The sequence below is a fragment of the Cyprinodon tularosa genome, unplaced genomic scaffold, assembly GCF_016077235.1.
Source record: "Cyprinodon tularosa strain WSP-4 unplaced genomic scaffold, ASM1607723v1 ctg78, whole genome shotgun sequence".
Taxonomy (NCBI): Eukaryota; Metazoa; Chordata; class Actinopteri; order Cyprinodontiformes; family Cyprinodontidae; genus Cyprinodon; species Cyprinodon tularosa.
The window spans coordinates 2,074,755-2,098,604 of record NW_024039540.1 but is presented as its reverse complement, the minus strand read 5'-3'; the positions used below and the strand labels follow the sequence as shown (position 1 = coordinate 2,098,604).

Sequence of the window (23,850 nt, the reverse complement as noted above, 5' to 3'; positions counted from 1 at the left end):
CATGTCCAGCTTTAAAAAAAAACCCTGCTTTGCTTAATTGGTTAAAACAAATGACTGTCTTTGCCTGATCAGGATAAATGTGTCTCTAAAGGCCTCAGCAAACATTGAGCTTCACCGTGTCGCTTCTAAAACTATCCGGAGTTTGTTGCTTTGTTGTAACTGGCAGTCTTGTTACAGTAGCAGCAATTCAATATGGCCCTTCCCTGTCAAATGCCAGCCGAATGGCAGCAAACCTCCAGCCACTGGAGGGACTCCATCCTTCTCCTGGATGTGCTTTTTTTTTACTCTGACTCCATCCTTTCACTGAATTACAGGGTCTGACCAGGAGATGATGCTTCTCTTCACAAATCATGACTGAACAAATATTTTAGCACAAAGATTGATGTTTAAAAAGGAATTGTTGGGGATCAGCCAATGGCTACGGAAGAGCATTAGGGTCACTGAAAAATAAAAAAAAGTTAACTGATTTTTTATTTTATTTCAGTATAATATGAGAAAAAAGTCAGAATTCAGAGATTAAAGTCAAAATTCTAACTTTTTTTTTTTTCAGTGGCCCTAATATTCCGTACAGGGCCCATTAAGGAAAGTGGGGACATTTTGAATGGCTACTACTGTACAGTACATGCTTTTTTTTTAAGTAATGATAGCTAATTGTTTTTTACAGAGTAACGACTGTCATATAAACATAAAGTTTTGAGGAAGTTAGTTTTCAAACAGCTTGGAGCAGAAGAAGAATGAATAGTTTGTCTCACTCTGCCAGCGGGTCGTTGCTGTGAATGGAGGCGGCGTCCGCGATGTCTGCCCCCTTCCCGACGCTCCTCAGGGAGCGCAGCGATGCGGCCCGATGGAGCGTGGCGTACTGAGCGGACGCATGGCTGGTCCTGCTCGCCTGGTGTTGCCACTGTGCCCCCCCGCTGTCGGCGTTGCCGTAGAGACCTCTGCCGTTGGCCACCATGGCGTCCTGCCCGAACCCAGAGCTTTGCTGCTGGTAGTACTGCTGTCGGTTGGTGATCCGGTTGATCATGCGATGAGACGGGCCTTTATAGGTGTACTGGAGGGGCAGCTCCTCGTCCTGCCATTGGCCTCTCTCCTGGGCCAGGACCCCGCTAAGGCTGCGCCTGAGGGTTCCAGGTGGCGGCACAGATAGCGGTACAGAGAAGGTCTCCTGGTGGACCGAACCTGGAAGGGGTAAGGCTCTTTGGTCCTCCTGGCACAGGGACTTAGAGCGGTGACTTCTGCTCTGCATCTGCGTGCTGTGGAAGCTGCTCTGCGTGCTGCTGGTTTCTTTATGCCTCACCTTTGAGCTGCTGTCCACAGCAGAGTGGGAGGAGATCCCAGAGGCATGAGAAGGTACCTGCAGGGTTAGTGAACGGAGAGGAAAGGTGATTTCTCTGCACAACAGAAATCCCATCATGGCTCAGTAAGGAAGCTGAAGCATAGCAGCATGTTTAGCTCTGGTTACTGATCAGCAGGAAACACACCGAGGTTTCTGCATTGTTAGACGGGCCAGAGTCCAACATCCTGTTTATAGGTCGCCTCTGCCTTTAGATTGTTCAAAGCAGCGTGTTCTACTGCTTCTGCTGAACCTCTGAGTAACGGCAGGAAACTCCAACACAATAACCGCTCATTGTTTCACAGGAGTATGTATGAGGAAAAAACGTTTGCAAGGAGTTTCACAGAGACTCTGCTGAGTCCACCTATTATCCTAAACACCACTGGACTGAGCGACGCGGGTGGAGAGGACAGCTGTGAGTCTGACTCACCATGACGGCTGCCCACATCACTCAGCCTGAACCACAGCGACAGGTTTGGGGGGAAAAAAGCATATCTTGTGCATTCAGAGAAGGGGGTCTGGATTTCATTTGAAGAGTTGAAGGACAGGTTAAATATCTACAGGTGAGAAATGTTATTAGATCCTCTCATTAATGTGAATTCATCCCCCCGCTCTCCACTTTGAAACTGAAATGAAGAAAGATTGCTTTGGAAAAGGAATCATCTCCAAACTTTACAACATATTGGGGAAGGGGTCCCTATGAGTCTTCTTTGCAGAAGCTCAATGCCTGGAGGGAGGATTTACAGGAAAATGTATCTTCAGAGGACTGGGAGAAGGCGTAAGCTGAAGCACAAACTACTAAAACACGCCTCAAAGTACTGCAATATAATTGGCTAATGAGAGCTTATGTGACACCAGAAAAGCTTAACAAGTACAATGGAGCCATTCCAGACCTGTGTAATAGATGCAGGAAAGAGAAAGGTAAATTTCTTCATTGTATCTGGAAATGCAAGAAAGTAGTACAATTCTGGAAGGAGATTAAACAAGACACTACATTAGGGATAAAATTAATATTTAATCCTAAATTGTTTTTTCCTAGGATTATACCCAAAGAGAAATCATGTCCAGAAAAATTATTGCTGCCATAGATTTATGTCTATTACTTGCAAAAAGAGTCAAAAGAGTACCATTAAAACCAAAATTCATTCATTGGGTTATAGAAATTTCCACAACCTTGTCAATGCTAAAGATTACTTTCATTATAATAGGGAAATTATCGCCATTCCCAAATATTTTGGTTCCTTTTATGGAATATATAGAAAACATGGATATGAGGGGTGCTGGGGGTGAACTATAGTTGCCATTGGTCTCTTGGGGTGGCCTTAAATAACTTTTGTTATTTGTATTTCACTTTGAACTATACATTTAAGTCTTTATTTTTTAAACTAAGTAGACTATACTGTATATCTCTGCTTCTGTCTCCTTGAACCCCAGTCGGCCTCAGCAGATGGCCGCTCACACCGAGTCTGGTTCTGCTGGAGGTTTCTTCCTATTAAAAGGGAGTTTTTCCTCTCCACTGTCGCTACAAGCATGCATAGTGTGAGGGATTGCCTTTGAGTCAATGAGTCGACGCAATCAACTGGTTTTCCTTAGATAGAAAACTTTGAATCAGTTTGACTGGATGACCTAGTGAACTGTAAAGTGCCTTGAGATGACATGTGCTGTGAATTGGTGCTATAGAAATAAACTGAATCTCATTTCTGCATGAAGTGTAGAAGTAGAAAACAGCCTTTCAGGACCTTCATCTTACATCAGCTCCACTGATGTAAGATGATACCACGTCATCTAAGACCCGCCCCCACATGGAGCAGCCAGGAGTTTGAAATTTAATTAAATATATTTCTATAATAACGTGTCGATTCACAATAAAGTCATCTCAAGGCGCTTCAAAGAGACAATAAAGTCATATTGGTTCAGTTTTCCAAGGAAAACCAGTTGATTTCATCCAGTCATTGACCTGTTGCTCCTGGATAACGATCTTTGCTTGCATTTAGTTGTTGACTGTTCAGCAATCCCTCACGCTAAGCATGCTTGTAGCGACAGTGGAGAGGAAAAACTCCCTTTTAACAGGAAGAAACCTCCAGCAGAACCAGGCTCAGTGTGAGCGGCCATCTGCTGAGGCTGACTGGGGTTCAAGGAGACAGAAGCAGAAACGTCAACCAGCTCCACAGGCAGCCCCTTCCAGGAAACATACAGCCGGGCAAACGAAACAACTTAAATCGGACAAGAAGTTTATTTCAAATCAGATTTTTTTTTTTTCAGATTTAAAATTTCTTTTCAGTTTCATTCATTTCATTTTTAAATCATTTTCCAGCTTAAAAATGTTTTTTCTGGTTCAATTGTTTGTTTTTTTTCAAAAATACTTTTCAGTTCATTTTTTTTTCACTTTCCTTTAATTAATTTATTTTTTGCAGACTTATGGTGTCTGACATTTTATTTATTGAACACTTTGTACTCACAGCCATGGGGCGACTTGGTGTGTTGATCATGGACCTGGAGCTGAAGGCCTGAGAGTAACTTCTCATGTCAGGAGGACTGTATTCTACAGAGAGGAGAGAAAAAAAAACATTTGAGGTTTTTAAATATGCCACCAGCTATCACATGGAAAATACTGTCAAACATTTTTTCAGGAAAACCTGGATTTTATTAAACAACTAAGATTTCTTTCTTTCTTTTTGTTGCTGGAAAAGAACCTTCTTGAATTGAACTCCCCCAACGTGAAAACATGACTGAGTTCAAACATTTTCGTTCAAATTTATTCATAGAGCAATTTAGTGCAAAATATAATTAATATTTAGTATATAATTGTATCTATTTAGAGCATATAATGGTTCAATCTTAAAAACTCACTCAGAGAGAAAAGAAAATTAGAAGAAATGTATTGATACATTTACTTAGTCTTTGGCGCTCAGACCTCGGCAGGAAACATAGCGCTTCATTTTGCTAGATATGCATGAACAGGAATAAAGAATAGGGCCTGAAACTGGTGGTAGAGTGGAGATAGATGAAGATGGTCAGTCTGTAGACTGCTGGTTGCCGAGGTGGTCTGCTGAGCTTTATGGGGGGATCCAGTGGAGTGTATGAGCTGATACTAGAGCTTCACTCAGGGACCTGGAAGATGGAAGTCCAGTACCAACAAATAGGCACTGATACCATTTGAGAGCCAAAAGTTTATTCAACTATTGTCACCCATTCCAGGTAGGCAATAAAAAGTTGTACTGGATTCACTTTGTATTAGTCTTTTTCCTGCTTCACAAAGGTAGGCAGCAGCTTGACAAACCCATGATGGCAATTATTTTACATCCAAGTAGTATCCAGTTCTTCATATATACACACACACACATCAATTTCAAACACATGGTATCGGTATCGGCCAATACTGCACAGCCAGGTATATGGTATCGGTGTCGGGGTCAAAAATTGGCATCGGCACAACACTAGCCCAAGAGGATGGGTTTAATGCAGAGTTAATTTCGTTGCTCTGTACTTGTGACAATGTAAAGGGCGGATTAGATTTCTGCAACCGCACACATCAAATGTCGCTTGGGTCTGGTCAAAAACAACTTTTGCTGGTATGCTTCCTCACCGTCGCTCTGGAATTTCTAGGGACGCACAGCAGTTTCCAGCCAAAGGGGAAGCCTATTCGAGAACTTATGAGAAATTTAGCGGATCGTCATGAGAACTTTGGCGGTGCCCGGCGGGAATGTTTATCTTCCAAAACAACAATGGCGCGTCTGCAAGATGTCACGGTCACAGAGATGGATCTAGAGTTGCTAGACATCGAAGAGGAACAGGTTCTGTTAACGGAGTTCCCAAAAAGGCAGATTAACATTTTGCTGTAGTTCTTCCTCTGTTTTCAAAAATGGCGCTCCCCGGCACCAAATCAAGAAGGACAACCACACAGACAGCCGGAAAGACATACCAAGGACCAATCACAGCTACTTTTTGTCTGCGCACTTCCGCTTGAGGTTTGCGCTGGTTTGCGACCTTCTGATGCGAAGTAAGGATTTTTTTGAAGTGCGTGAAGACGGTTGCAGAACCTCTAGGCAGGGGGTGTGGTCGCGCACAAAGACAGATTTGACGGTTGCAGAGGCTATGCATCAGAAGCATAAATTGGCCTTAATGTGTAAACACTATAAGACACTAGAAAACAAAACAAAAACGGAAAGTGAGGAGCAAATCATCCCACTCTGTAGCTGGTTAGTTGTCAAAGGCTCGTTTTAAAAGAAGCCTGAACAACAGAGTAGAAAACTTGAGAAACCCTCAGTCCTCTGCTCATGGAGCTGGAAGAATAGCTACTGAAAGCTCAGCTTAAAACAGGAACCAGTGAGCAGCACCTGCAGGGGAACAGGAATGTCCCCAGGGGCACGAAGGGGGGACATCTTCTTCAACACAAAGGAATCCAATTTCTGTCAGAGGGAGCAGATGAGATTGATCAGAGTTATCTACGCCGCCTCACTGCTTGCATGTTCATCATCATCACCCACTCCGTGTTCTGATCTATATACAGTAAGAGATGACATCATGTCAGGCTGGATGCAGACCGCAAGACACTTTTTCATGCAGCTCATAGGAACCGCATGAAGAAACAACACAGAGGATAGTTTGGACTGTGGCAAAGACCATGAGAAAACATAAACCTACACACAGCCTGCTGCCTGGAAGGAAGGAAGGAAGGAAGGAAGGAAGGAAGGAAGGAAGGAAGGAAGGAAGGAAGGAAGGAAGGAAGGAAGGAAGGAAGGAAGGAAGGAAGGAAGGAAGGAAGGAAGGAAGGAAGGAAGGAAGGAAGGAAGGAAGGAAGGAAGGAAGGAAGGAAGGAAGGAAGGAAGGAAGGAAGGAAGGAAGGAAGGAAGGAAGGAAGGAAGGAAGGAAGGAGGAAATGCTGCTGGGAGGAGCCCTGGGCTGCATGCCTGAACATTAGCATCACCTCATGCAAGATTAGTGGAGGAACCGTCACCAAACCACAGAGATAACAGAACATACAGCTATGGAAGACCGATAGAAATGAACTGGAATAGAAAAATAAACACGATCTGAGAGATTCTATAGGAAGGAAAGACAAACAACATGGCCGAATACAAACTTCTGAAAGTACTTTTAATATGAAATTATTACATACTGTTCAATAAATAAGTGTTTCTGATTAAGAGTAATTTTCATTTTAATGTGCTTTACTGGAGGCATTTATGTATTTTAAAGAACACTACTGCCACCTACTGGTTTGTGACGTCACGGTGCGGTATCGGCTGTTGATCAAGTCCCAGTGCTGTATCTGGTGTTTGTCACAACACGCTATTATCCAAGTCATCCTGAAAACATTCTTCTTCCAAATGTTGGCTACATATTACGGGTTTTTTCTCTGGCCAGAAGTTCGATGGCAAATCCTCCCTCTTCAAGTTGGCAATCCAACGACCAACCCGTCCAGGAAGGATCAGGAATCAGAAAGGTGAAATAACTCTTTTTTTTCACTTTTACCCAATGTATTCCAACATCCAGCTGCCATGCACGTGGGCATTGTCAGTTTCACTATAGCTCTGGTGAATTTCAATGGTGAAGTCCTCTGGAAATCTTCAATAATTGTTGTTGATTGCAGATGTGTCTAGTAGTTCCCATTGATTTTGCTTGTAAAGCGGGAGAATGGCGCTAGGCTTACCGCACCGTCACGTCACTGCTGGCAGATGTCAGGAGTGGGCCGTTACTATATTTGGCCAAAAATGGCCGCTCCCACACTCGGTGATCGCAACGAAAATGATTGTCTTAATTTTTTTACTGATTAACACTCAATTAATTCTATCACCGCAAACGTATTAGTTTTAGGTATAAATAGTGATCCATTGATTATTCCTTGCTGACCGAACTTTTCCTTTAAGGATGAACTTTGAACTTTGTGACAAACATATTGTGGCCAATCACATTTCAAGAAAGAAAAAAGAACAACATTGGATTACAAAGATAAGCCTTTCAGGTTGGGTGGAGGTTTGAAGAGGACCCAAATGCAGAGACTGAAGCTAAAGTGGTTTCTTGTAGATTTATTTAAAGGATAACAGAAGCAGAATCCAAACTAACAAAATCCAGTCCAAAAATACTTAAATCCGGAAAAAAAAAACCCACACGAAGGGCAAAGTAATGATGACAAACCAGCAACACTGACTGGGCAGGCGGAGAATAAATGGGAGAAACAAAAAACAGTCTAATCAGCAGATTGGGAGCAGGTGTGAGCAGAGGAGTCTAGAAGGGAGCTGGGGAAAAGGAGACTGACACAAGAGGGCAACAAAGAAATACCTAAGAACTCAAATACAATCGAAAATAACTAAAATAACGCAAAATGGAAATAAGACCAATGAAAACTCAGAGATAAAACTTAAGCAGCACCAAAACCATGACACACCCGAGCCAAAAGGGTCAAGTGAGTGGAGTAGAAAGTACCGTATTTGACTTTTAAAATGTAGTAGAGTAAAAGTAAGGAGTACTGCAGTGAATCAGTCCACCCCCCCACACACGTAAAGGGCAGAAAAACCTGACTAAACTACAGTTACTTTACTCACATTTAATCTAGCTCTGTGGAAAACTTGAGATCAATTAGTGTTCTTGAACTTCTGTTCCTCCAAATCCTTTCGTCCAGTTTAGCCGCGGTGATTAAGGCATGATGAATGCAGGCTACTGCTGGGACAACAGGCAGCTCTGAAGTGGATAGACAGCATGTTGCCAAGAAGAGATTGGAAAGGAATGTTCAGCAAACAAAGCACTGCAGAGACAGGGCAAGAAAGGCTGTTTTCACCTTAAGGCTACTGTCAGGTGGTTTACTGTCAGATAGGAGGCCTTCCTGACGGCACCTTGCTGAGGTGTTAATAACCTCGGGAAACTTTACTTCTACAAGTTGCTGCATTCTGACCACAAATTTATGGAAGTAATTTTGTTCCATTATTGTTGCAAAGAACAAGTTTTCTAAGTTGAAATAAAAAATGCAATCCAGACATGAGACTTTGAAAAAATTCTTAACAAAAAAAAAGAACTATGTTTTATATCAGATATTTTTTTTTTTTCCAAATGTATAGTTTTTCAATATTAACATATAAGATATAATAACAATTTGATTGGTCAAGAGCGAGTATTTGGATTGGACTAGAAGTAAAGAGAATTTTAAAACAATGCAGTTCATAAAACTCAATCTAAGATAAATATTTAATAGTAGAAAATCTGTAGTGAAACTGTTTCAAGCAATAAAGTTGAAAAAAAAACATAACATTTTCTGATCAAGAAGATCTGAACATGTATTCCCCCAAACATTTCTATTTAAAAAAATATGGTCTTTAAAAAATCTATTTCCCCCTCTCTGGACCTGCAAGGAATAATCAATGGATCATTATCTATACCTAAATCTAATACGTTGGTGGTGATTTAATGAATTTAGCGTTAATCAGTAAAAAATGAAAACAATATTTTTCGTTGCGATCACTGAGTCTGGGAGTGTCAATTTTTTCCCAAATATAGTAACACCTCCCTCCTGCCATCTTCCAGCAGTGACGTCACGGTGCAGTAAGCCTAGCGCCATTCTCCCCGCTTTACAAGCAAAATCAATGGGAACTACTAGACACATCTGCAATCAACAACAATTATTGAAGATTTCCAGAGGACTTCACCATTGAAATTCACCAGAGCTATAGTGAAACTGACAATGCCAAGGTGCATGGCAGCTGGATGATGGAGTACATCGGGTAAAAGTGAAAAAAATAATGTTATTTCACCTTTCTGTGACGCCAGATACAGCACTGGGACTTGATCAACAGCTGATACCGCACCGTGACGTCACAAACCATTGGTGGCAGTAGTGTTCTTTGACAAACATGGATGCCTCCAGTAAAGCACAATCAAATGTAATAACTTTTAATTAAAACACTTATCATTAATTGAACAGTACGTAATAATTTCATATTTAAAGTACTTTCAGAAGCTTGAATTCTGAATATGGCCTGACTTTTCCTTTAAAGGGTCCAGTCAGAAAAAGCCTAATTTTTTGATCCAACGCAGCTGTCCCAGATGAAGAAAACTGCTTATTGTTATTAACAGTGCTAAAGGTCCTGGTCTTCCCACACATCTCCTCACAGAGGCTGATTTCAACACCATCAGTTGAGTCTTTTAAATCAGAGGCTGAAGCTTCAAAAACATTCCAGGTCAGGCTTCCAAGGCCCTTTAGACTCATTATTTTTTAACAGCTAGGACCACAGGCTCAGAGGTTTTTACTTTCAGCCAATAAGATGGTCTGAGATAAAGCAGGCAGTGGTCAGAAAGGCCTAAACCCCAACGCCAAACTGTGCTGTACGAGTCATTTAAGGCTGTGTAATGGTGGTTCAGTGCGCGCTTATCTCCGGCTGGGCAATTAACATGCCGTCTGTATCTGGGCTGCTCGTTTGAGAGATTTGAACTGCTGAAAACTCCCAGACCAACAAGGAGAGTCTGGTTGTTTTTCTCTTAGCAGACAAAGGCAGCTTTTTTTTGAGCCACAGATGTGCCATGATATTCAATTCAATTCAGTTTATTTCTATAGCGCTAATTAACAACACACATCATCTCAAGTACTTTACATTTCATCAGATCATCCAGTCAGATTAATTCAAAGTTTTCTATCTAAGGAAAACCAGTTGATTGCATCGACTCATTGAGTCACATGCAATCCCTCACACTACACTGCATGAAAAGTGGGATTTTCGTCAATATGCGGCACTGTAGATTGTCGTGGAACTTCAGGTTAGCGGCAGTTTACGGCAATTTGCAGGCTTCGCCGAAAACTCCCGTAAATTGTCAGAAATTGACGTGGACTTTCTTAGGCAGTGTTCCCCCAATGCCTCCCCCCCATGGAATTCTAGGGGAGGCTTTAACATGTAAATGAACATGCTGTGAGCTATACAAATGCAAATCAGGGTTGCAGGGGGGGTTTTACTCCAAGTGACATTTTTCTAAAAGGTAAAAAAATCTCTGATACAAAGAGATCAGGCTCAGTATAGCCTCTTACATTTTAGCTTGAATTGATTTATTTAATTAAAGTATAGAGACCAAAACAGATCTTTAGCTGACAGAGCAACACATTTAGAGCAGTAATTATAAAAAAAAAAATTGCATTTAAGATAAAAAATAAAATGTCTGTCAATATGCTCAATTCACAATTACTTAAGTGGAAAAGTTTCAAGAAATGAGTCTGAGATGATTCACTTTATAACATGGCGCATTATCCTGTTGGAAGTAGCCATCAGAAGATTGGTACACTGTGGTCATAAGGTCCGGCCAGGTCAAGATCCGCAATTGCAATCGCACCAAACAGGAAAAAGAACATCGACAAATTCCGGTTCGTCAAATTAAAATATAGCAGCAACAGATCGGTGACTAGAAATTATAGCACAATTCTTATATATATAAAAAAAAAAAAACTAACACCGTTTATTTAAATGATTGGATCCAAACTATTGGTTATTCACCAACGAGGAAGCAGATTTCTCATCTCCATCAAAATATTTATTTTATACCGAGGGACTTAAACTTTAATCAAATCCATTCAAAAGAAACTTCTTATTACAGGAATGAAAAGAGATGCTGAGTTTGGGAGTAGAGAACAAGTTCATTCAAAAAAAGCAGTTTTGAATTATCCCTATCCCCGTTACAAAAATCTACAAAAATATCTATATATATTTGGGCAGAAACTGAACATATGCTGGATGATGGTGGGATTTTTTTAATATGTCATATTAAATTAAGCGCTCACAGGGTTCATACAGGAATGAGTGACTCTAATTTAATGCTATTTTAATGCTATTAGAAATTATTTTAATGCCATCAACAAGAACCATGTACACAAGTTATTAGTGTACATGAAATATGAAGGAGCTGTAAGCACAGTTCCATGACTCCTGTATGTATGTAAACACACACACACACACACATATATACGTATATATATATCCTCTAGCTTTTTCTCCGCCTGGAGTGATATAATATATCTGACGAAATTGTTTTTATAAGCATTTTTTATTAAAGAATTATAAATACTTTGATAAACATATTTAAATAATTTTAGTGCCAATTAAGGCCTTGATTTAAAAAAAAATGAATGCATTTTTAATTATTTTTATTGATCCGCGGAAACCCTGGTTCATCTCACGCATGCTCTCTACAGCGGAGGATGTATGCAATATGCTTTTCAAATAAAAAACAAAATCCTACTTTAAATATCAAAATATACGGTTACCTGCTGGAACAAGTGAAAGTAGTGAGATATTTAGGTGTGTGGATGGACTATAAATTAAGTTTTGGAGTTCATATTCAGAAATTAATAGAAAAATGCAAAAAAGGAATAAATGTGTTACGATGCTTTTCAGGAGCTGATTGGGGAGCAAGCTGTCAGTCTTTGAAGAGAATTTATTATGCAGTGATTAGGTCACACATAGATTATGGTAGTATAGTTTATAGCTCTGCAAATAAAACCTTACTTAATAAGATAGAAGTTATACAAAATCAGGCTTTACGTATTTGTTGTGGAGCATTTAGATCATCTCCAGTAGTATCATTACTAGTTGATTGGGAGAAATGGCACTTGAACAACGAAGGACTCAACTGAGAATGAGATATTGGGCTAGTGTAAAAGGACATGAAGAAAATCATCCAGGCAGACTTCTTCTGAAAGATTGTTGGGAATATGAATATAACGAAATAAAAAGCTTTGGATGGGTAGTAAAGAAAGAGGCAAGCAGTTTGAATTTGAAAGATTATGTAATAACCCCAACTGTTCCAATACCGCCAATTCCCCCTTGGATGTTTTGTACACCAGTGATCGATTTACAAATACAAAAAATAATGAATAAATGGGGGAAAAATACACCAACTGATATCATAGTACAACAACATTTAAGTAAAGAATATTATTCAGTTCTACAGGTATATACAGATGGGTCTAAGGAGCCTGAGTCTGGAAGAACAGCAGCAGCAGTATACATTCCGACATTCAAAATAAAAATTGCAAAAAGAATATCTAATCATGTGTCAGTATTTACAACTGAAGTATTAGCTATCATATTAGCACTACAGTGGATCGAAGAAGTTCAACCACTAAGAACTGTAATATGTACCGACTCAATGGCTACGCTAAATAGTCTTCTAAGTGGAAAATCTGAAACTAGGCAAGATTTAATATTTGAAGTATTGCAAAGTCTATTTAGAATAAGGCAGTTAAAAATACTAGTATACTTTCTCTGGGTGCCAGCACATGTGGGTGTAGATGGAAATGAGAAAGCGGACAAGCTAGCAAAGAAAGCATTAAATCATCAGCAAATAGAAATGAATGTATTTTTAAGTAAATCAGAAATGAAAACATTGATTACAATTGAAACTCGAAAGAAATGGCAAACGATATGGATAAATTAGTCAAAAGGAAGACATTTGTATCAGATTCAAAAGTTTATTGGAAAGGAGAGGAAAAGATATGGAAATAGGAAAAAAGATATAATTATTTCAAGGCTAAGAATAGGTCACACAGCATTAAACTACAGTCTTTTTAAAATAGGGAAACATGAAACAGGAAATTGTGACAAATGCGGAGATCTAGAAACAGTACAACATATTATTTTTGAGTGTACTGCGTATGTAAGGGAGAGAATGAAGTTCATACAAGAGTTGAGAAAAATAGGGATTAATGGGAATTCAATAAAAGCACTGTTAGGAAACGAGATAAGACAAACAAGAGTTAATGAAATATTATTCAAATATCTAAAAGATACAGGAACAATTAATAGGATAGCGCAGTCTTCCAAAATTGTGCACTCCACACTCCAGATCAGTAGGTGGCGGAAATGCACCTTTTACGTTGGCCTGCCAATCCGCCATAAAACAACAGAAGAAGAAGAAGAAGAAGAAGAAGAAGAAGAAGAAGAAGAAGAAGAAGAAGAAGAAGAAGAAGAAGAAGAAGAAGAAGAAGAAGAAGAAGAAGAAGAAGAAGAAGAAGAAGAAGAAGAAGAAGAAGAAGAAGAAGAAGAAGAAGAAGAAGAAGAAGAAGAAGAAGAAGAAGAAGAAGAAGAAGAAGAAGAAGAAGAAGAAGAAGAAGAAGAAGAAGAAGAAGAAATGCTTTGCGCAGGGTTAAACTCCTCTTGGACGCTATGGCGACTCTGCATCGAACAAGACGAACTCAAAGAAGAGAAGCTAGCGGTAAATATATGTTCGATTACTGCCTGCTAAGCTAAAAGCAGCCTAGCCTAAAGCTACGGCTAATAGCAGCCTAGCCTAAAGCTACGGCTAATAACAGCCTAGCCTAAAGCTACGGCTAATAGTAGCCTTGCAAGAACAAGCTTTATTAAAGTGTATTTTTTGTGATTCACAGGAAGCAGTACGCCGTCTTCACAACTCGGAGACTAATCGCAGACGCTATGAACAGGAGCAAGGGTAAGATTTAAAGAATATGCTTTCATTCTGCGGTAAAAGGAAATGGATACGGATGGGTACCGATCATAGCTGTACATTTTGTTTTCACAGACTACTGTCGCCTCACAATGAGGCGGTGACCTCCTATTTGCTCGGAGCCATATCAGCAAGTCCAGATTTGCACGATGTTGATAAAGACGACATTGTGTGTAAGTGACTTGTTTTAATGTTTTCTCCTTCCTTGTGACTGTGACTTGCGTTTGATTTTTTATTCATACCACTCTCATTTAATTGTTTTCCAGCTGCCTGTAAGACGTATTTTGAGACGGTACGCAGGAGCTTCAGATATACGCAGCCAGCCAACACGTTGCGTGCGGAGGCTGCCAAGCAATCTGCCCGTAGTCGGGCCAGAAGAAAGAGGGTAAGACTTTATTTGGTGACTATTTTTCAGGTGCATTGATAGATGTGTTGTGTCCATACGCAGTGCGCTGATTCATTGTTTTTTTTCAGCTGCTGAAAGCGAGGCAGAGTGTGCTAGCAGATGAGGAAGTGGAACTCTGGAAGTCCGCCACTGTCGGCCTCATGTCCGACAAAGAAGATGGCGTTGTTGGCGGTGTCTCTGGATGGATTGTACGGTCGGCGCCATTTCGTAGGCCGGATCTCACTGAACTCTGTGTTAAGCTGCAGTCCCAGTTAGAAGCGATGCTGAAGTACAGGGCCACGCACAGTAGGCGTCTGCACATCGGACCTGCCTCGGAGGGAATGCTGCCAGTTACCTCCAACCCCGAGGAAGCAAACGGACCGTTCACGGACTTGTAATTTTTAGATACGCATGTGTTTGGATACGCGTTGTATATAGTTGTGTGTGTTTTAATAAAGCTCTTTCTTTGCATAAACAGCTTCCTGGCAAATGTTCATTTCCTGTATAAATTCATTCATGTCCTTGATGGTAGCCTAATAATTGTGTGGTAGTGTAGGATAACATAAATACACACCATATGAATGAATAAATATATGAATAAATAAATATATATTCATAAATATATATATATGTAAATATATATATATGCCAACCAATCACGAGCGACTTTACTTGTTTAAAAAGAAGTGGTTCCGTCCAATACTCAGTAAAAAAATTAAAGCCTGGCGTGGCCACGTGTGGTTTTGCTGCCAATCACGAGCGATTTCACTTGTTTGAGAATAGTGGTTTCAGCCAATACTGAGTAGGTTATTCAAGCCAGACCTGGCCAGCCGCGCGGGTTTGCTGCATTCATATGCTAATTAGGGCAATTAGTACAGCTGATGGCTCTCCACATACGTCAGAGTCCGTTTCCGACAATTTGTGGCACGACAAACGCGGACAAGCGCGGGTTGCAAATTGTCGGAAACTGACGAAAATCAGGGAGATCTGCGGGAGTTTACGGGGGTTTACGGGGACGAAAATCTCACTTTTCATGCAGTGCTAATCATGCTTTTAGCGACAGCGGAGAGGAAAAACTCCCTTTTAACAGGAAGAAACCTCCAGCAGAACCAGGCTCAGTGTGAGCGGCCATCTGCTGAGGCCGACTGGGGTTCAAGGAGAAAGAAGCAGAGATACAAAAAGTAGCTGTAAAAGGCGGCCCCGTCCAGGAAACACGACAAGACGAGCAGACGAGCTCCGAGCCAGCTCCCATGTCAGAGGATGAAGAGAGCACATCCAGCCAGTCACAGTAAGAGAAACAGGACTACACTGAAAAACAGGCAGATCTCCAACATCTATAAACAAATGTGATGATGGTAGCAGCATAGATAGATAAAGGAAACTTTCTCAGTTAATAAATCTAAATCTCTAAATCTCAGCAGCTCTGGTTCACAAATCTCTGTCTATGTGTGGGAGGGGTCTACAGTCGGCCCCCTTCTCTTAATCAGTGACTTTTTTTAGTTTTAATAATCTCTAGTTGGTCTCAGAGGGGGTTTCTATTGAAAAAAAGAACAACAGTCACAAACAATAAAAACATGTTTTAGCTGAACAGAGAATAGAAATGAAAAGCTAAGAGCAGCAACCGTGGCTGATTTTCAGGTGGAAAAGATTGGTTAAATATTGGCCCAACTGATCGATCGGCCAACCAATCAATTGGTGCATCTCTGTTTTTATTACAGCTTTTTTTAACATCGTTCCATTAAAGGACCATCTTGAATTTTTGGGGGGGAATTAAAAAATAAAGCTGCATTTTCTTCAAAATAAAAGCAACATTTCTTGCATAGCTGTTCATCAACAACGATGTTTTCTAACCAGAAACTTATAAAACTAATATTTGTGGCTAAAGTTCATAAAAAATGACTCGAGGTCGGGACTATAAGTTTTCTACAGCAGTGTTAGATGTGTGCATCAGTGTTCATTTATTTTATAGTCCAAAACTCCTCTGTTTTATTCATGATCTGTCCAAAGCAGCTATCTTTGTTCACTCAGCCAGGTTTTAGTGAAACATGCTGCAGCAGATCAGCAGTAGTCTGAGTTCTTCGTGCCGAAAAGACGTCCTTTTGCCAGTTTTATTCTCCAAGATCCAAAAAAAAAAACTCTCTGGGTCTTCGCAGATCAGAGAAAGACTTCCCAGAGAGGAATAGCTGTTGCACAGTGGCGGCTCTCTGTTGAAGGTGTCTACACTATTAGAGCTCTAACACAGGAATTTCATGAGATTAGTCTCACAAGGTTCAGCACAGACCAACGTCTTTCCTATCATGTGGGTCAAAGGGAGGCCGGGTTTAATCACACACAGGAAACTGCAGCCGTATGGAGGAGACGTTTGTCCTTCCTGATTTCTGTTTCTTTCAAAACAGAGGATGTTTTGCACTTTAGTGACATTGGTGTGGTTTAACACCACCATTGTGCAAAAATGTGTCACTTTGCTTGTTCCAAAAAAAGTAAAAAAACAATCCACTGGACTTTTTTTCAAGTTTGAAGACGTTTCACTTCCATCCAGGAAGCTTTTTTAATTCAAAATGTCAGAAATAGAGTTGAGTTCAAGGCTTTATACCAGAGGCCACGGATTAGCCGACTGCAGTCCGGATCCAGACCCAACCTGATTTAAACATTTATAAATTATCGCATGTTGTCCGACAACAGTCTCTAAATTCACTTGCGCCTCTTCTCCTGTTAATACGGTAATGCTCTATGGAGCATTTGGCACCAGGCTACATGTGATCCAAAGTAGCCAATGCTGCTGTCAGTCTGTGTAGCTGCTGCTACTTTTAGACACAGCAGGCAAACCTGTGGCAAGCCGGGCGATGGGAAAGAAGGAGAAGACGATGAGAAAAAGAGAGCAGAGAAAGTGTGGACTGCTGGAAGAACTGCGGTGAACTGGTGAAAGAAAAGTGAAATGGCGTGCTCAAAGATGACCCTGAACATTTAGAGGATGTTTGGCTCAACCTGCTGCTATGAAGCAGGATTCTCCTCCATGAACAGAATCAAAAATAAATATGGATCCAGGTTCAGAATGAGCACCTTGATATGTGCTTTAGAATGGCTTAGTCTCCATTCAAACCCAGGTTTAAAGCCTAAAACCCACTGCTCTCATTAAGACAGAAAATTGTCAGTTCAGGTGTTTATAAAATTTGTTTTATAAAATATGTGAATCAGGAAAATGTCTATATACCAAACTGAACAATTGTTGTTCGATACTTAAAAAAAACACTTTAAATTTTAAATTGGAACAATGTTAAATTTAAAAAAAAAAATTATTTGAAAATTCAATGTATAACATGGATGCATAAACACCTCATTTCGTTTCAGTGATAAATTCTGTTTAAAGTAACAGATTATAATTGAAAATGTCTCTGGACCTTTACTGGTTGATGATTTTCTTTATTCCGTTTTTAATTGGTTACCACTGGTTTAAACAGTAGCCCAACAAAGCCTTGTTTTTGTTTAGAAACCACGCAAATTGAAACAGACGAAGGGGTCCACCTCTTTGGAATGGGGGTCGTTTGGCCTCTTTGTTAGCCTGCAATGCCCCATACCTGTCTATGTCTCTGAAAGGGAGTGGTTAAAGGGAATTGTTGCCCTGTCTGAATAGGCGAGGTCTTCTGTTTAGGGTTGCGATGACCTGGAAGACTGAGAATCTTATGTCATTTTGCTTAACATGGAAGAAATAAAGGAAATCCATGCGTTAGATTTTCCACATCGAGGGAAAAAAACACAGGAAACAGTCAGGAAATAACACCTTCATATGTTCCAAAGGTCCAGAGACACCATGTAGTTTGATGTGATTTTATGTACAAAAGCTGAATACAGAGCTGGAGTACCAGAGGTCAGCTCCATCAGGTCAGTAAGAACTCAGCCTGGAGCTCCTCACACAGCGTGGACACCACATCATGGCCTCACCTCCTCCAGGCCTGAGAAGTCCCTTTGTGGAGATGTTACCAGGACTCTGCTTGACTTTACAAAGGGCTGCATTGTAACTGGAATACAGATTGTCCAATAAAAGCCAAGCTTTCAAGCCACTTTCCTGTAAACCTGGTGACAAGTTCAGCTTTTGAGTGTTTTGATACTTTCTGTGTTTCTGCTGAAGTTTCTGCTCAACTGAAATTAGTTCACACCCAGTTATGAATCCTTTTTTTTTTTTACCTTCTGCAGACTGTGAGATGTTTTCTCCATCTAATATTCACCTACATGTCTCCTATCGGCAGGGGCGGATTTAGGAAATTTGGGGCCCTAGGCAAAGACGTGCAGGGGGCCCTCTGAATTAAGAAGACAACAGATAAAACAGACCCATTATGCAGATACAGAAATTTTTATGGAATAGACATACATTATTTGTTTGACGTTTTGTACCTCTCTTCTTGTCCCTTTTCTTGTTGTTTTCCTCTCTAGGTTTTGTACTCAGCTGACTTTTCATGCAACGGCAAAAGTAAATAACCCAGTCCTTCTTTTCACTGTAGACAAGCCATGATCTGCTTATCTCTTCTCCATTTTTCATTTGGATGAAATAATAGCTGCATGAATCATGACAGCAGGCAAGATAGAGGAGAGGAGAAATTGCTAAAAGGGTCTGAAAAGTCACTAAATATAGCGATAAAAGTGCTAAGTTGGCAACACTGCTCTTTGCATCGTTTGCTTTTAAATGGTTTGCTGCTGGGGCTGAGACACACTTAATATTATAAGGCTTTTTATCAAAAACATAATTAATGTGCACAAATAATGAATAGTTGCACTAACTATACATGTAAACAGAGTTTAGGGGCCCCCAGAAACTTAGGGGGCAACTGCCTAGTATTGCCTAATGGTAAATTCCCTCCCTGCCTATAGCCTAAAAAACTGAATTTGTATATTTTCTTCTCCACTTCATTTTCTCTGCTGTCCTGTCCTTCAAATCTGGTCCTGTTGTGTTTCTGAATGTTTCAGTGGTTTAAGCGGTGTGGGTGAACAGTCATCCAGCAGACACAGTGGGTGTGTGTGTGGTGGGAGGGGGGGGCAAGGCGACAATGCAAAACCCTCAACGCTGTGAAGGTTTCAGTCAGGACTTTCCCCAACAATGTTTTTTTTTATAGCAGCTGTTTTCAGTTTGGAGCAAATAAATAAAATCCCCTGGCTACTGTTGGCCTGTGTGCTGAATGCAGATTAGGAAGAGTTTTAGACACAGTGTCAGGAGATAAAATATGGCCCACCATGGGCAGGGGGCCAACAAGACCACCACTTTGGATCAGTCCCTGAGAAAAGATAGATAGATAGATAGATAGATAGATAGATAGATAGATAGATAGATAGATAGATAGATAGATAGATAGATAGATAGATAGATAGATAGATAGATAGATAGATAGATAGATAGATAGATAGATAGATAGATAGTCAGACAGACAGACAGACATATAGATATTATGTACAAATAAAATCTATGTAACTAGGTTTAAAACCTCATCGCTATTCCTGACATTTGAATTGAGAAAGCTTCCTGAATGGGAAGCAAAACGTCTTCAAACTTGGAAACAAAGTCCAGTGGATTAATAAATAAACAGCAGTTCAGATTCTGGTCGTTCAATTCAACTCAGTTCAGTTTATTTATATAGCACTGATTAACAACACAAATCATCTAAAGGCACTTTACACTTCACCAGATCATCCAGTCATAAGGAAAACCAGCTGCTTGCATCGACTCATTGACTCCAATGCAATCCCTCACACTAAGCATGCTTGTAGCGACAGTGGAGAGGAAATACTCCGTTTAACAGGAAGAAACCTCCAGCAGAACCAGGCTCAGTGTGAGCGGCCATCTGCTGAGGCCGACTAGGGTTCAAGGAGACAGAAACAATTTGTTCAAACTTGGCCTTCTCCGTCAAGCATGCTAATAGGTAGCACGTCTTCTATCATGTAATAAAATATTTAGGAAAAAAATACTTTTTTACTTAAAAAAAATAAAGCAGCATTTTCATAACAATCAAAGCAACATTTCTTGCATAGCTGTTCATCAACAATGTTTTATTTTACCCAGAAACTCATAAAACTCATATTTGTGGCTCTAAGTTAGTTTTATTTTGCAGAAATAGGCAGAAATGTTTCTTTAGGCTAAATAACAGCCTACCAGAAATCATCTCCATTAATAATTTAATTGTTTTTTTCAGTGGTGGTTCTAGAAAAAATATAATGGGGGGTAATTATAGAACTAAAGAATTAACCAAACACACACCAAAAACCTAGGAAGAGAGTGTTTAGTTTAATAAATGAGGTTGCACACTTATTCTAAGTTCAAAATGCTTGTTAAAGTAAATATTCCAGGGAAATTTAAAATTTATTTAAAATTAATATTTACATGTAGGCCTACTAATATCTACATTTAATGGATGACTTATAATTAAAGTAGTTATTTATGATTCCACTGAAGATTAATTGTGACGTGCAGAAACATAATTTTCTTTTCCCCATAAGACAAAAGAGCATGAATTCTCTATTTATAATCTTTAATGTTAATATATTGGTGTGCATAATTACCACAGTGTTTTTTGACATATGAAAAATTAAAATGTTAAATATGTTATAATATTCCACATGAGAGTATTACTGCTGCCACCATCGTATTAGAGGGATAAATAGTACGGCTGGCCACAGGGGTGGCCAATGACTGGCTAAGGGTGGCCATGGCCCTGTCTAGAACCGCCTCTGGGTTTTTCTGTTCTTAAAAAAACTAATCAGGAATATTTTTGTTTTTAGTTTGCTTCTAAACCAATAAAAAAAAAACTATTTCTGTTTCATTTTCCCAATCAAAAATTTTTTCATGTTATTCTTTATTTTAACTATATCATAAACAGTTTTTAAAGTCTGTTCTATAGAGAGTTGAGGTTCCCAGGGGCCCCTCCTCTGCACCGTTATTCCGCCTCCCTCACCTGCTGCCGGCCCCTGCTGCGGGCTGCTCAGCCTGGACAGGGAAGCGCTCTTCTTCTCGGCCAGCCGCATCCGGACCTGCTCCTGGACCCTCCGGACTTTGGCCGAGGGGTCCGCAGACCGGCCGTCCGAGGGCACCGCGTAGGCGGTGCAGGAGGAGTTGGGCTGCAGCGCCGTCAGGAAGCAGCCGTCCGCCATGGCAGCGGGGACTGAAAGAGCTTCAGCGGGCGGAGAGGAGAGAAAAACAGTCCAGCCTGAGATCCAGCGTCCGCTCAGAGGCTCCGCTTCTGTCGGTCCGCCCGCTGCGAAATGGAGAGCCGTTAGAAACAAGTGGGGGCGGGACCTGATGAGGGAGGAGGTCCCAACCAAATCCACCTGCGGCCAACCCAACACCTTTCACCTTGGCTGGAAGGATTATGCTTCTATTAATAGAAAAAATGCACAACTCATGGCACAGATATCAGTGTTTGTAAACACAGAGTATGGGGGAAAGTTAAAGGAATAGTACACCCAAAACATGATTAGCCTTCATTTTCTACTCACCCCCATGCTGAACAACACTCTGGAGTACTTTTTTGATATCTCAAATGCATCTGGAGATCTGGGAGGCTTCTTGCTGTCTGCTGACATTCAAATAATGGAGGTCTAGGGCGCACGAGGCAGAAAGGTCCATAAAAGTCCACAAAAAACGTGTCAATATTCCTCCATACTGCTCGTCCAATGTATTCCAAGTGTCCTGAGTGGGTAGCGTCCATAATTTACTTGAAACGAAGTCATTTAGAATGTTTTTAGAGCATAAACAGTAGTGTATAGGATTTCCTAAAAGCGCGTTCACGAGCCTACGGAAACCGCGGCAGACCAAACCAGATGAAAGTGCGCATTCAGCGTCTGCTCTGCCGATAATGCAAGCGTAGAAGAAGAAATGTGCTGTTTACCTGTGCAAAGAAAGAAACAATGAAAGAAAAATGTCTGAGGACTTCAGTGTTGAGGAAGAGCATGAGTTCTTTGCCGAGCTGAATGCGCACTTTCATCTGGTTTGGTCTGCCGCGGTTTCCCTAGACTCGTGAACGCGCTTTTAGGAAATCCTATACACTACTGTTTAGGCTCTAAAAACATTCTAAATGACTTTGTTTCGAGTAAATTCTGGATGCTACCCACTCAGGACACTTGGAATACATTGGACGAGCAGTATGGAGGAATATTGACACGTTTTTTGTGGACTTTTATGGACCTTTCTGCCTCGGGCGCCATAGACCTCCATTATTTGAATGTCAGCAGACAGCAAGAAGCCTCCCAGATCTCCAGATGCATTTGAGATATCAAAAAAGTACTCCAGAGTGTTTTTCAGCATGGGGGTGAGTAGAAAAGGAAGGCTAATCATGTTTTGGGTGTACTATTCCTTTAAGCGAAAAGTCTGCTGGAAAATAGTTGAAACAGAATTATGTCTGAAATATGAAAGCCGAGAGATTTGGAAGAGCATTAGGGCCACTGAAAAAAAAGTTAACTGATTTTTACATATTATTTCAGTTTAATATGAGATAAAAAAATCTGATTTCTGAAATTTTAATCCCAGAATTGTGGATTTTAATGTAGATGGGCACTATGAAGGAAGAGATGTGGGAGCAATCAGCTTCACTGACAAAGATGTGAGTTGTTTGGGAGGACCAGTAACACATTGCTGAAAAATCAGTTAACTTTTTTTATTTCTTCAGTGGCCCTAATCCTCTTCCGTACAGAGCGGTCGTGTCCTTCTGATACTTTTTCACTGTGGTTTTCTCGAGAAAACAAGTACATTTTCTCATTATCTAACCCTAAAATCCCACAGTCTCCGTCACCGCCCTGCTCCACTCCAGATCGCCTGCACTAAGAAAAGCATACAGCCTTCTGCTGTTCCTCCTGTCTTGCTCCACTCAAAGAGAGCATGCGCGATATTATTGTTAATTTTATTGGAGCAAAACATGTGGGAATTAACGCTTAATTTAATATGACACATTTAAAAAAAATCCCCATCATCCCCATGATTTGTGCACACGCTGTACCATGACTGCACAACTACGGGCCCCGCAGGCATGGACGGACTGGGAACCCAGGGCTGCTGTCCAGCCTCATTCATTACTTATACAGGTTAATCAACTCGTTATCTTGAGAAATCAATGACTGTTTTCTCGTGATAATGAGCTGATTATCTCGTTATCTGGAGAAAACAATTAACGGTTTTACCGTGATAATGAGATAGTTATGTCATTATCTTAAGGCCAAAGAAAAAAAAACAAAGTCGAGTCCAACTGCTCTTGGTTTCGGTACTGAAAGCCCTCTAAAGACTCGGGCCGACGTGCACAAGGGCTTCATTCAGTCTGAGATAAGACTTATGTCAGCAAGTTTTAGACAACTTTTGTCTTTTTGTATACACAGAGTTTATACAAAACGAAATTTGGTTTAGTACAGATTTTCAGACAGCACATGAACATTTCCGTTCCATAAAGTGCAGCAGGGATCAAATGTAAACAGTGTGGGGAAAAAAACCATGATGCAAAAAAGTGCATTGATATGGAAGTTCACAGCATTAATATACACTCACCGGCCACTTTATTAGGTACCCCATGCTAGTAACGGGTTGGACCCCCTTTTGCCTTCAGAACTGCCTCAATTCTTTGTAGCATAGATTCAACAAGGTGCTGGAAGCATTCCTCAGGGAGTTTGGTCCATATTGACATGATGGCATCACACAGTTGCCGCAGATTTGTCGGCTGCACATCCATGATGC

The 23,850-nt window shown here is 40.5% G+C and overlaps 1 protein-coding gene across 1 annotated transcript in view; it reads right to left on the bottom strand.

The window, feature by feature from the left end:
- The window catches only part of pkp3b (plakophilin 3b), a 51,699-nt gene that overhangs the window by 26,486 nt on the left and 1,363 nt on the right, over window positions 1-23,850 (bottom strand). The window contains exons 2-4 of the mRNA XM_038270829.1: window positions 21,089-21,461; window positions 3,793-3,875; window positions 753-1,354 (exon numbers count right to left, since the gene is read on the bottom strand). Coding sequence (XP_038126757.1) covers window positions 753-1,354; window positions 3,793-3,875; window positions 21,089-21,461 — 1,058 coding nt within the window. The remainder of the gene's footprint in view (window positions 1-752; window positions 1,355-3,792; window positions 3,876-21,088; window positions 21,462-23,850) is intronic.